At 37.9% G+C, this 14497-nt stretch overlaps 1 protein-coding gene across 6 annotated transcripts; it reads left to right on the forward strand.

Annotated features, from left to right (window-relative positions):
* Positions 1-4385: 4385 nt before the first annotated feature.
* Positions 4386-14242, forward strand: dus1l (dihydrouridine synthase 1-like (S. cerevisiae)). 6 transcript variants are annotated; one of them, NM_199617.2, is made up of 14 exons: positions 4386-4462; positions 4830-5075; positions 5631-5739; positions 7881-7931; positions 8010-8122; positions 8309-8391; positions 9590-9693; positions 9799-9946; positions 10730-10826; positions 10927-11012; positions 11334-11500; positions 11987-12024; positions 12155-12230; positions 13573-14242. In NM_199617.2, the coding sequence occupies exons 1-14, from the start codon at positions 4421-4423 to the stop codon at positions 13701-13703; spliced, it is 1491 nt and encodes a 496-aa protein (NP_955911.2). In that variant the 5' UTR covers positions 4386-4420; the 3' UTR covers positions 13704-14242. The 6 variants fall into 6 exon arrangements, 3 of the variants coding, with proteins under 3 accessions (NP_955911.2, XP_073792307.1, XP_005164051.1); XR_012397297.1 differs by having other exon boundaries at positions 4388-4462; positions 9799-10248; positions 10415-10826; positions 13573-14239; XR_012397298.1 differs by having other exon boundaries at positions 4388-4462; positions 9799-10248; positions 10421-10826; positions 13573-14239.
* Positions 14243-14497: the final 255 nt, after the last annotated feature.

Genomic DNA, 14497 nt, shown 5'->3' on the forward strand with positions numbered 1-14497 from the left:
TTAATAAGCAGAATAACAGATGAGTTTCCGTTTTTTCTGCCTACAGAATAAACTGAAAAACGAAATATTCATCGTTTTTCTGATGTTTCGTTTTCCGTAATAAAAGGAATAATCAAATGAACGGATGATACACGGACCTAACTGTTAGCTGAAGAACAGTGCTTTCTCATAACTGCACATATAAACTTCATTGCAGCAGTTGTGAAAAACAACTTTTCTCTGAGTGTTTTGAGGCCTCTCTCTGAAACATGATCACTTTTCACTGATAACGCCTTCTGAAGCTGATCTTGTATTCGGTGCGCTGTGATTGGCCAGAGCACAGCCAATGCTCGAGGCTGTATAGGTGAGAGTCACGTGACTGAATTACTCAGCTTTCAGTTGCATGTGCTCAGTCACGTTGAGAGCAATGCGCCAGGATTGTCTGTTAACGCCCACTCTTAACAGCCCAGCAGATTGTTAAAACAGCTCTATAGCTCCACACACACACTGCATTGGTGCTGCTGTGCTCCTCGTTAAAAGAGGAGTACAATAAAACAAACTTTCAAAACAAAGAGCTGACAAACAGTGTGATCTTCTTTCACAGCTACACTTGCTTAACTGGTGCTTTGTGGAACAATAGTTTTCACCAGTGATCCGTAAACACAAAGGTCCTGAAAGATGAGAAACTTTTGCATGCCTGTTGATTTTATTATTACTAAAGAGAAGTGTCATTGTGCCAGAGATTAAAGTGTCATAGATTAAAAGGGGTTTTAATATCAATCATGTTTGATAAAGTTGAACGACACAAATGTTCGAAAATAAAAAAAATCTAAAAAACATTTTCACTTGAAAAGATCACAAACATAATTTGACAGCAATGGGGAACATTAGCCCCTTTCACACATACAGACCTTTCCGGAAAATTACCGGCAATTTTCCGGAAAGGTTGTATGTGTGAACAGGTCCTTTTTGAAAATACCGGTAAATTCGTTCTGGCTATTTTCCGGAAAGAGAAGTTGTAACATTACCGGCAATTTGCCGGAATGCTGCGCTGTGTGAACGCAGAAGGAAGATTTCCGGAATAAGCTCGTGCACGTCTAGAACGTGCTGACGTAAGACTTTTGCTTTAGCCAATCACAACAGTCAGACGCATTTACGTCCGCGCGGTTTGTGAGAATAAAAGCCTTTGAATATTTTTCCAGACACATTTAGCTGCTAGAAGTTAGTCAGATAACGTTTATATGTTCTTCTTAATGCCAACTGTGTAAATAATCATCGATGAGATGCTTATGATAAGCCGTTGTTTGTTTACCTTCAAGCTTTGCGTGCGCCTATGAGCGCCTGCATAGTGCATACGCACATATTATGAACATCTGAAGTGATCCTGCGAAAGTTGTTCACAATATTGATCATCCACAGAGTTTGTAATTTAGTCAAATGTTTACAAATACAAGCGCAGCCGTTTAAAGCTCATTTGTGGTGAATGATGTCAGAATTTACCGGTATTTTGGAATGGATGTGTGAATGCTCTTTTCCGGAAAATTTCCGTAACGTCCTCGCCTGTGTGAACAGTGCTTTTTTGAATATACCGGTAAAGTCGTTCCGGAAATTTTCCGGATATTTACCGGTATCACTGTGTGAAAGGGGCTACTATAGTCCCTTTCACACATACAGACCTTTCCGGAAAATTGCCGGCAATTTTCCGGAAAGGTTGTATGTGTGAACAGGTCCTTTTTGAAAATACCGGTAAATTCGTTCTGGCTATTTTCCGGAAAGAGAAGTTGTAACATTACCGGTAATTTGCCGGAATGCTGCGCTGTGTGAATGCAGAAGGAAGATTACCGTAATAAGCGCGTGCACGTCTAGAACGTGCTGACGTGAGACGCCTGCTTTAGCCAATCACAACATTCAGACGCGTTTACGTCCGCGCGGTTCATGAGAATAAAAGCCTTTGAATATTTTTCCAGACACATTTAGCTGCTAGAAGTTAGTCAGATCACGTTTATATGTTCTTCTTAATGCCAACTGTGTAAATAATCATCGATGAGATGCTTATGATAAGCCGGTAATTTTCCGGAAAGGTCTGTATGTGTGAAAGGGGCTCTTGTCATCTAATTTTGATGAGAGGTTCCTGATTGACAAGGGCCCTGCCCCCCTTTGTAGATCCCCCCCAATGAAGTCATGTGATTACACTCACATAAAGTCCATGCTAAATTTATAATAAAAGTCCTGTTGACTGAATTTTGTTAGAAAACACACACACACACACACACACACACTGAAGCTCAGGTGTCCCAAATTCACTTTATCCGAGAACATGATGTACAATACATATACACGCATATACACACACATAAATAGTTCACTCATACCCAACATCAAAGGCCTATGGCTATCAATAATTTAGTTAGTTAATAATTTAGTAATTTTAATTTTTGATTGTAATGAATGTTTGTCTTAGGGGCGAGGCAGTGGCGTAGTAGGTAGTGCTGTCGCCTCACAGCAAAAAGGTTGCTGGTTCGAACCTCAGCTCAGTTGACGTTTCTGTGTGGAGTTTGCATGTTCTCCCTGCCTTCGTGTGAGGTTCCTCTGGGTGCTCCGGTTTCCCCCACAGTCCAAAGACATGTGGTACAGGTGAATTGGGTAAGCTAAATTGTCCGTAGTGTATAAGTGTGAATGTGTGTGTGGATGTTTCCCAGAGATGGGTTGCGGCTGGAAGGGCATCTGCTGCGTAAAAACTTGCTGGATAAGTTGGTGGCTCATTCTGCTGTGGCGACACCGGATTAATAAAGGGACTAAGCCGACAAGAAAATGAATGAATGAATGTTTGTCTTGTGCAGTGTTACATTTATTTTGTTGCGTTACTACACGTGTAAATATAGAACTAATTATTTATTTGTAGTGGTATTAGTAGAGTTGTTACTTGTATCTATTGTTATTTCATGGCATAGAAAATAATAACTAAAAACTGAAGCACATTACAAAAAAAGACATTGAAAATAATACAGCTTTTCTGAGTGGCTTTGGTGCATTTCTCACAACATTATTTACATGTGCACAACAGTTAATGCATTTCTCAAATCAATTAGTACAAACGGCAAAACCTAGTTGATAACCAGCAAAAGTGTGTCACTTGCTCAAAATGGAAAGCTCACTCATTTAGAACAAGTATTGATGTCATTGAAAGTGTCTTCAAGATGAAAAGTCCTGACACCATTGTTTATGAACAAGATAGTCCAATGGCTTTGTCATGTTTTCATTATGACAGTTTACTCTGCACATTTTTTCCAATGGAAAAAAATAAAAAGTCAGATTTTGGTGACACTTCCGGAAAATGCTCAAGACAGCATGTTATTTGCACAGCCATTTGAAAACTACAGTAAAGTTAGACATCACTGCATTTAGTGAGGTATCTGTGTACAAGACACTGGATATGTATGTTTCACATTTTTACTGCATTTGCTCTTTGCAATTATAATGTATTCACACTCACAGCATTGTGCAAAAGAATAAACACACCCTTATTTACAACAAACATAAACTTACTTTGGAAGCATGATTGTAAATGATATTGCAGTACATATTGGAACTGAACCTACAACACACAGGTCTGTAAATCATTCATGAAATTGTTCAATTTAGGAAACATTTTCAGGGGAAAAAATTGCTTGACATATTTTGACAACTAGTTCAACATTTTTGTATGTAATGACTCAAGTAATGAAATAAGGACTATTAGTTTTATATGGAATGACTATTCAGCATTCAGAAGTTTAGTTAATTTTGACTGACATGACATAAGCAAATGATAATGTTATAAACAGCAGAGTTGTATGAAAGCAATTGAAGCATGCTCAAAAGCATTTGCAATGTGTTGGAAGGAATGAGAAACTGCTACTAGGATGTGCACAAATGACTAATTGTTTTGAGAAATGCATTAACTGTAGTGCAAATGTAAATAGTGTTGTGAGAAATGCACCAAAGCCACTCAGAAAAACTGTAAATGAAATAGGGCCTTCATAGGCTCTATCTCCACAGCATGATTGAGTTTACAGAGACACCTAGTGGAACGTTGTAAGTGCAGCACGATTGTACAGAGGTAAACATTTTAGTATACAAATATCAGTAAACAATTATAGAAAATACAAAATTATAGAAAGAAAAAATATTGTTATGCTTGTAAATGCCTATGGTCCAATTTCTAGTCCTCTCTCCATTAAACTGATGCAAATACGGACATATACAAACTTGATCACATATAAAAAGAATACATCGGTACATTAAAAATATGACACGTACGTCTGGTTTTACAAAGACATAAATTTACAGTTCATTGATAAGTCTTACCAAAAGAGATGCGTGTTTTAATCGCACCCGGAATAAATCTATCGGTGCAATGTTTCCTCACGGCTGTATTTCACCGCGACACATACAACAGTTCATGTGCCGCATATATCGCAGTCTGGCTGTACCACAAGCTACTGTAAGTACTTAGTTCTCATTTAAATGCAGCGTAATTTAAAATAATGACAACTCAAAGTTAATATAAAAGCCAACTCAAAGGGTTTGCCTTTTGTGTGCATTAAGGTCTATTTCTTTTTTTTTTTTACATCCCATTCCGTGAGTCCAACCTCTTCAGCTTATTTTGCTGAAACACATTTTAAAATGTGAAGTAAACAATGACTTCGCACATCTAAATGTAATGCTCATACTATACTCTATTACTCGTACAATACACGTTTGCCTACGTTAAGTTATGGTAACACATTAGGCATGCAAGCAAATCATATCCTCGACTGTGACCTTATTTGTTTAACGTTACAATAGTATTAATGTTTCACCCTATGTAGGCAGGCAGCATGACGAAACCCCTCGGGTTCGAGTTCTGGAGGCGCACTCTGAAGGGCGCGCGCTTCGTGGTCGCGCCCATGGTGGATCAGAGCGAGCTGGCGTGGAGGCTGCTGAGCCGCAGACATGGCGCAGAGCTCTGCTACACACCCATGCTGCACGCACAGGTCTTCGTCCGAGATGCCAACTACCGCCGGGAAAACCTCTACAGCGAGGTCAACCAGGAGGACCGACCCCTCATCACTCAGGTGGGTCTGTGGACAGTAGAGAATTGAGGTGAAGTTGGTTTTAAATTCACACATTCACGGACTTTCTGCTTAATAATATATTTTCAGAAAAGTATACTTCTTTGCATCATATTAGCAGCCAGTGGCTATCAAAGTACAACATTGTTCACAGTCAACTAAATAGTGCTAATGTTGTTTACCTGTATATTTATATCAAATATGTACATGCAATTTACCATCCAGATCTTTTTTGACTAACTGCATCTCCGTTTAATGTTTATCTTCCTTTTTTTCATATTTGTGTTGTCACTTGTCACTTTATGTATACTGGAAGCTTCTGTAGCCAAAACAAATTCCTTGTGTGTAAAGCACACTTGGCAATAAAACTGATTCTGATTTAAGTGCATGTGATTTCAGGCCGAATGTTCAAAGTACCATGGTAAACAATATTGGGAACATGTCACAGGTTGCACTGAACGAATGTGTGAATATACAACTAACTTTACCTCAATACGAAGAGATGGAGAGTATGTTTTGCTGCATGAGTGTCATTTTCATGTTGATGTCTCCATCCAGTTCTGTGCCAATGATCCTGAGGTGTTTATCCAAGCAGCACTGCTCGCCCAGGATTACTGTGACGCCATCGATCTGAATTTGGGTTGCCCGCAGATGATTGCTAAAAGAGGTAGTGAAGCTTGCATGACAGATCAATTACTGTATGGGATGTAACACAGTTAAAGATATAAGGGGACATTAAATTTATCAGATTTGTCCGTGGAAAAAAAAAGTATAATGTTAAAAAAAATAACTGCTGCTTTTGGTTCTTTTTAGTAGTTGTCTTAGCTTTTACACTTATATTTTGTAGCACTGAGCATAAGGGTACAAAAAAAAAAAGAATTCCTAAAACATCTGTTTGATAAGGTAAACATGTACATTATACACTCACAAGCCACTTTATTGTGTACACATTGCTAACTTGGACCCCCTTTTGCATTCAGAACTGTCTTAATCTTTCATGGCATAGATTCAACAAGGTACTGGAAATATTCCTCAATATTTTGGTCCATATTGACATGATAGAACCCATGATGCGAATTTCCCGTTCCACCACATCCCAAAGGTTCTCTATTGGATTGAGATCTGGTGACTGTGGAGGCCATCTGAGTACAGTGAACTCATTGTCATGTTCAAAAACCAGTCTGAGAGGATTCATGCTTTATGACATGGAGCGTTATCCTGCTGGAAGTAGCCATCATAAGATGTGTACACTGTGGTCATAAATGGATGGGCATGGTCAGCAACAATACTGAGGCTGTGATGTTGACACAATGCTCAGTTAGTACTAATAGGCAAAAAGTTTGCCAAGAAAATATCCCCTCCACCATTACACCACCAGTCTGAACCGTTAACACAAGGCAAGATGGATCCATGCTTTCATGTTGTTAATGCCAAATTCTGACTCTACCATTCGAATGTCGCAGCAGAAATCGAGACCCATCAGAGCAGGCAACGTTTTTCCGATCTTCTGTTGTCCAATTTTTGTGAGCCTGTGGGACTTCTAGCCCCAGTTTCCTGTTCTTAACTTACAGGAGTGGCACCCGGTGAGGTCTTCTGCTGCTGTAGCTCATCCGCCTCAAGGTTGGACGTGTTGTGTGTTCAGAGATGCTCTTCTACATACCTCAGTTATAGCGAGTGGTTATTTGAGTTACTGTTGCCTTTCTATCAGCTCGAACCAGTCTGGCCATTCTCCTCTGATCTCTGGCATCAACAAGGCATTTGTGCCCACAGAACTGCCACTCACTGGATATTTTCTCTGTTTCAGACCATTCTCTGTAAACCCTAGAGATGGTTGTGCATGAAATTCCCAGTAGATCAGCAGTTTCTGAAATACTCAGACAAGCCCGCCTGGTACCAACAACCATGCCACATTTGTGACACATAAGTCACTTAAATCACCTTTCTTCTCCATTCTGATGCTCTGTTTGAACTGCTGCAGATCATCTTGGCCATGTCTAAATGTCTAAATGCATTGAGTTGCTGCCATGTGATTGGCTGAATAGAAATTTACATAAACAAGCAGCTGGACCGGTGTATGAGGTACTACATTTTATAATATTTTTAACAGCAAAAAACACATAAAGAGCTTTTAAAAATGTGTATAGAAATCTCAATACAACACTGTCACTTCCTTTGTCACAACAACATTTTTGGCAAGGAGACACCTTTCTGATGCCTGTTTTAAAATGTAATGGGCAGAAACACAAGTAAATCTCTGCATGCTTGAGAAATCTGTGCTTTATATGGTACCGTGGTGTAAATTCAGCTGCTGTTTTTGATTTGTATTTTGTATCATATTTCTGTCAGATCTCACCAGAGTTGTATTTTTGTCTACTTTATTTGTTAAATGTCATATTTTAGAATGTACGTTTCTAAAAAATTAACCACACTCACAGAGCAATCACACCAGACAACAAAATCTTGAAACGTGAACACGCGCACACACTTGAGGGATATTTGAAAATGAGCTCATTATTTACTCTCCCTCAACGCTTTTGAGTTTCTTTCTTCTGTTAAAAACAAAAGGAAAGTTTATTTGAAGAAAGCTGAAAACAGACACCCATTGTAGGAAAAAGAAATACTATGTAAGTCAGTGGTTACAGGTGTACAGCTGTCTTCAAAAAAAAAAAAAAAAAAAATATATATATATATATATATATATATATAGGTGAACTATTCCTTTAATTTTACCTCATGAAATATTGAGTGTAGGGAAGTGCATGCCAGTGATGGGTGATGGTTGATTTAATGTCTTTGACTTTTACTTAGGCCATTATGGAGTCTTTCTTCAAGACGAGTGGGACCTCCTTGAGAAGATGAGTAAGTCTCATTGCAATACCTCAATGTGGACGTGAGTCCTGCCAATTGTATGTTTTATTCAGACTCTGTCATTTACAGTTAAACTAGCCAATGAAAAGCTCTCCGTGCCCATTACGTGCAAAATCCGGGTCTTCCCAGAGATTGAGAAAACCGTGAAGTACGCCAAAATGCTGGAAAAGGCTGGATGCCAGGTGAAGTGTTGTGAAACTTGTGTAGTAGATGCTTTTTGCCTAGGATGATGTCTTGAATGGGTAGTTAGGTTTGATATGGTTTATGTTACTTGCTATTACCAATTCATTGCCTCTAAACTGTAATGCAGTTTGTATATTCCGGAACCATCTCGTGACAGTTTTGTATCTTCTGCTTTTTTTGTACAGCTTCTCACAGTTCATGGCAGAACCAAAGATCAAAAGGGGGCTCTGACTGGCATTGCCAGCTGGAAGCACATCAAAGCTGTAAGGTAGGAGATACAATTGCAACGGGCGCTGATTGTTCCAAAAACCTATTATTATATTCACCTTAAGGCCATTTTTCTTTCTCTTATGTCTAAAAATGATTTTTGGATGAAATTGATCCTTGATTATCCATGAAATCTAAGTCAAAGACTACTGGCACTTTTAGGGTGCGTGTCCACTGAGCTGTTTTCCCAAGATGAGTATATTCTTTCAGTTGTTGGCACAAATCTTTTTAAGTAAGCTGAGCATATTATGTGCAATAGGAAGCACTCACAGATGAGCATTTTAAGAAAATAAATTCAGGTTTGCAAAAGTACTTTGGTGGACACCAGTCCCTAGAGTTAAATGAACATTTACAGGCAGAAAATAATGAACACAAGTGGCTCCTGATGACACCATAATATCTTAAGATGTCAAACTATCGGTCTATGCAAGAACATTACTGAATGATAGTTTTAGTGTTATTATATTTTTAATAACATCCAGAACTGTCAATAGCATCTGTGCTCTGTGTCTGACGCCTTCAAACACCACCACACATTCATTGCATTTCGGCATTGTCTTCTGAGGCTCAAGTAATTTATTAAATAAGGAAAAGTTTCATGTAGCTTCTCCTACCGCAGCAAATTATGTTTTTACTTTTGATATTTAGCACCAGTTTAGCAGGAAGTGACGATTTCATTCTCTATGACTTGTTATATGGAAGCGTTGATTTTTTTCCAATGTCTTTTTACGATTATTCCAGTTTTGTGCATAAACTTAATTTGCATCTTTGTATGGAAACATAGCTGTAGACTGCTGATTATGTCACTTCATGAGACCCCAGTTTATCACCAAGAGTGTTTTTTTTTTTTTTTTTTTGCCCGTGTATATTTCTTTGAGCCTTAAATTGCCAGTATTGTTCACATTTTGTGAATCAAAAAAATCAGCTTAAAATCTGTAGTGTTCTGCTACGAATCAAAGTGACGTCTTTGTAAATGGGCTCAGGGTGACTAAATTGATGGGTAATGTAAATTTTTGAGGATGGCTGAGCTATTCTTTTAAAGCGTTTACATTTGTGAAATAATGTGTTCAAAAACTGGTCCAGTTATCAGTATTTTGGAAATAAGTTACTCAATGCTCACATATTGAAATCAAGCAACTTTCCGCTAGTCAAGGTTAGTGTTTTTTTCCCAATAGCATTACTTTATTGTGCTTATACAGGGAGGCAGTAAACATACCTGTGTTTGCCAATGGAAACATCCAGCACCTGAGTGATGTTCACCACTGCATGGAGGAAACTGGAGTACAAGGTGTCATGAGTGCAGGTAGCAGCTTCCTTAAAACATCCGATTCAAAGAATCATGCATATTAAAATACAGGAAGATGCTTTGAAATTTAGTCATAAAATTCTGAATGCATCACATTCACAGAAGGGAATCTCCACAATCCTGCACTGTTTGAAGGGCGCAGTCCTCCTGTGTGGGAAATGGCTGAGGAGTACCTGGATATCGTGGAGAAACACTCGCCTTGCAGTCTTTCTTTTGTCCGAGCTCACATCTTCAAGCTGTGGCATCACACGTATGTCTGCTCTCTATTAAAGTTCTGGAGTAAATTTCTACTGATGACATTTCTTGACACAATTTCCTATGAAAACATTATTTCGAACAATTAAAGAAAAACATTTGTATCCTTAGAATGTCTTGTAAGTATCCATATGCTTTGTATTTCCCAGAAATATTCATGCATGTGCTTCACGCAGGCGAAGGGACTTGATAAACCACCTGTAGGAGACACACTCTTTCCTCTTCATATACACCAGACCCTTCTGTCTATCGTTCTGTATATCGTTCTTTCTACCAATCTATCTATCTACAGCAGAGGTGGCCAACCCTGTTCCTGGAGAGCCACCTTTCTGCAGATTTTAGTTGTTACCCATATCAAACACACCTGAATCAATTAATTAGGACCTGAACACCACATGATAATTACAGGCAGGTGTGTTTGATATGGTTTGCAACTGAAATCTGCAGGAAGGTGGCTCTCCAGGAACAGGGTTAGCTGATCTATAGTATCCATCATACCCAAACCCTCATTTACAAGTCACTCTGGATAAAAGTGTCTGCTAAATGATTAAATATAAATAAGTGGCATGACTGTTTTCAACTTTGAAAACAATAAAATTTTTGCCACATATTTATGATAAATAAAAAAAAGGGAAAATTTATTTCTATATAATTTCTGAAGGACTGTGACTTTTTAAGATTCAAGTGGTGGCTGCTGAAAAATCAGCTTTGCAATTCTGGGAATAAATCACAAAAAAATGTAAAAACCAAAGTTATTTTACATTTAAATGTTTCGCAGTCTCCAGATACATCAAGATCTGAGAGAAGACTTGGCCAAAGCAAAAAATGTAGATGGCATTGTGGAGGTCAACAGACAGCTGAAACAACGTTGTCAGGTAGTAGTCTATTGTAGTCAAATATTAGTCCATGATGATGTAATTGCACTAGGCTTCATTTAATGAAGCACCATGATTGCTCGTTTTTCCACTATTACAGGAGGAGATGGCAAAAGATGAATCTGAATGGAATCAGACTGGACTTCCCTTCCCACACTGGATCTGTCAGCCCTACGTCAGACCACCGTGAGTTTGAATATAATGTCACAATTATTTATTGATTGGTTTATTTGGCAGAACGTACATATTATAATATTATTTTTCATCAGTTGTCTCTGGACAGATGGTCAAAGTATCTCCCTAAAAACAATACAAAAATCCTGATAAATACAGTGTACATTGACAAAATTATAGTCCAGCAATATATTATTAATCATAGCCTTTGGCGCTTGCTGAATTGGCCAAAGCCAACTTTATTTTATTTAATTGTGAGCTCAACAATGAGTTTGAATGCAACTGAGCATATATTGGAACAGGTTTGTAACACACACCAAATATATTTTGCAGACCCAAGGATCCAAACACTGAAAATGGGCAGAAATCACAAGAAACAAAGGCTGTGAGTGTGAAGAGGGCGCTGGAGGACAGCGACGGCCCCAATGACGCCATGTCTAAGAACAAGCAGAAGAAGAAGGCCCGCAACCCACACAAAAACTTCTGTCCAGAGCTGAAGCGTAAGAACTGATGACTTTTATCATCATCTCCTAACATAATGGGGTCAATGAATGGCCCCAATGGATTTTTTCTGAACTATAATGAAATTTTATTGTTCAAAGTGTATATATTTTTTTACTTTTAAAAAAATTTTAGAAAGATTATTCATGTGTTATCAAAGATGAATGTTCAGCAACATTATTCCAGTGTTCAGTATCACATGATCCTTCCGAAATCAGGCTATGGCATTGATATTTCTGCTCAATAAACATTTCTTTTTTATTATCTGTGTCGAAAACAGTTTAGCTGTGGACAATGTATTTAAAAATATCTATTTTTTTCATAATACGTGACTTTACTGTCATTTGTTACTATTTTTTATCAAAATAGATTTTTTTTTCCTGTGTAAATGTATTAACCTTTTTTGCAAACATTGTGTCTAACATAACTTTAAATACAAGCTAACATTTTGGATGTTAACCCTTGTTTTTTCTTGTGTTATGCAGCAAAATATATCAAGTGTGAGCAATGTGGAAACCCAAAAGTAAGACTTCAAGATCTTTTCTTTCATTTAAACTGTTAATGAACTCATTTCAAAAGTAGAACCAACATAGAAAAATGGCCAGATTTACTCAAGATAAATGTGTTTTTGTTTTGTTTTGCTACCTCAACAGGGAAACAAATGTGTCTTTAACTTGTGCCGTGGCTGCTGTAAGAGGAAGGCTTTCAAGGAAGTGGCTGATTGTCCTGGTTAGTTTATTTTTCAGTGTTTAAGCCATGAATGAAGCTACTCTGAGAATTACTGGTCTAATTACACATTATGAAATTCATTTTGTTCGCTTCTATTGGTATCACACTTTTCATGATGTGTGTTTCAAAGCAGCATGACAGGAAATACATGTTTCTACTTTACAGTTGACAGTAGAGATGACTGTTAGATGGCAGATATGTATAGTTCTAGGATGATGCAAATTGAGAGCATGGGTTGATCATGGTGTCCGCGGGGTATTAAAAGTTATTAAGTCAATTTAGGGAAATTTAAGGCCTTTTAAAAGTATTAAAAAGTCTTAAATGCTATTTTGCAAGGTATTAAATTTTATATGATTTTTGCTTTTGCAATGTATGGTTGTTTGCTAGAGTTTGCCTCAATTAAATCGGCAAATATCAGGATGCTGTGTAGTTTATAATATCAGTGAAATCCTGCTAGATTTGACATCCTGCTGCTTTGTTTACTGCAATAATCAAGGCAAAACCATTATTTCTGCTGCTCTATAGGCGCCAACCTGGTGAGTTAGCTAGAATTAACAGATTTTTATTCAGTATATGAACAATGTTTTAGTTTTGGATTGAGTTTCTCTGTACTCAAAAAGAAAAAAATGTAATAAACATTTGTAGATTGTGATATCAATGCTGAAACAATACATTGTGCTGCTGTAAGTCAGTAAGTTACATCAACATAAGTAGAGCTGTGCAATATTTGCTGAGTGAACATTGTAGGGATTTGCTGAACCCATTGGTTTAGGCTCATCGTCGATAAATATATGGCACTAAAACAGTCAGTCGGTGGTTCATGAAATCAGTAGTTCAAATGATTCAGTCAAAATGGATGGATACATTTAGAAATGAAGGAAGTCGCTGTTAATAGAATATTGAATCATTGATTCAGGAATAAAAGTGGTGTTGCTGTGAGAAAGAATGCTCTGCTTTAACCTTTCTTTGGAACCACAATTACTGACAAAACCAGAAAAAGACAAAACTGGCACTAATATTAGCTTGTTTATTGTATAAAAAATGCACTGATATTCTGGAAAGTGCCATTTGAGCATGTGTGAATTCACTAAATTCTTACAATAACTAAAATAAATGAATATTTAGCTTTTTTGTAACTTGAATTACGGGTCATTCTAAAAGGCTTCATCACAGATGTTTCCGAACTCATGTGTTTGATTTTTGCAAAATGCTCGTACACGTAAAACAAGATGATAAATGTAGCGCATTCATTCCTCTAAAATGTTTAAAAACGCCATAGTTCTATCAATACAATACAGCCTCTTTACCCAGCATCAATCTCAGTGCATTTCCTCTTTGACAGGACACGGATTGAAGTTCAAAACCAAGGCTTTAAGACAGTGCAACTCGGATACAAGTGGAGGAGGCCTGACAAACGGAAAAGCCAGCACTCAGACAGTTTCCACTGCAGTCCATGATCCATTACAAGCTTGAAGCAGACTTATGGAATGGAAATGGGAGACAGCAACATCAGGACACATTTGTTTACCATTAAAAAGCTGCTGCACTGAATTGAAAGTTGAAGAAGGAAGTTAGGGTCAAAACTGTATTGAGATGGAATTGGCACATCTGGATGCACAAGAGAACATGTTATGCAGAGCGCTGGGTTTCTGTAATGAAGTACCACTTTTTGGACTGCTGTGACTCCGATTGCTTATTAAGAGTTTAGAGTATTGTGATAAATAACTGGGAATGCAGTCTGTGAAGCAGACATACTGAACGCACAATCTTTACCAAAAAAAAAAAAGAGCTGGACTCTTGTGTATTCCTACAAAGGACTCTGGACCTTTGTGGAAATACACCAATGAAGATCTTCATTCAAACACATTCTGAACCTCTGCATTTTTACTATTTATTGTCTTCTGAAATGAAACAGGGTTTTGTTGCAACCAAAATCGCAATCTGACTTTTGGATTTTTACAGGTGTTATTTTTTCAAACATCGATAAACATTTACTGTGTGCTTGTGCAGTCATGGATGATCACTGTAACTATTTCACACACTTACTTATGTTCATTTTGAGGACGGTTACACTACACCAGGGATGTCCAAACTCAGTGCTGGAGGGCCGGTGTCCTGAAAAGTTTAGTTCCAACCCCAATCAGTCACACCTGGGCTAGCCAATCAAGCTCTTGCTAGGCTTTCTAGAAACATCCTTGCAGGTGTGTTGATGCAAGGTGGAGCTAAAATCTGCAGGACACCGGCCCTCCAGGACAGAGTTTGGACAC

Source organism: Danio rerio, chromosome 3, assembly GCF_049306965.1.
Source record: "Danio rerio strain Tuebingen ecotype United States chromosome 3, GRCz12tu, whole genome shotgun sequence".
NCBI classification, from domain to species: Eukaryota; Metazoa; Chordata; class Actinopteri; order Cypriniformes; family Danionidae; genus Danio; species Danio rerio.

Bases quoted from the DNA above. Each gene is read 5' to 3' on its own strand.
- dus1l (NM_199617.2), top strand. From the start codon at position 4,421: ATGTGCCGCATATATCGCAGTCTGGCTGTACCACAAGCTACT. The intron at 8,392-9,589 runs GTAGGAGATACA...GTGCTTATACAG, and splicing joins AAGCACATCAAAGCTGTAAG to GGAGGCAGTAAACATACCTG. The intron at 9,947-10,729 runs GTATGTCTGCTC...AATGTTTCGCAG, and splicing joins TTCAAGCTGTGGCATCACAC to TCTCCAGATACATCAAGATC.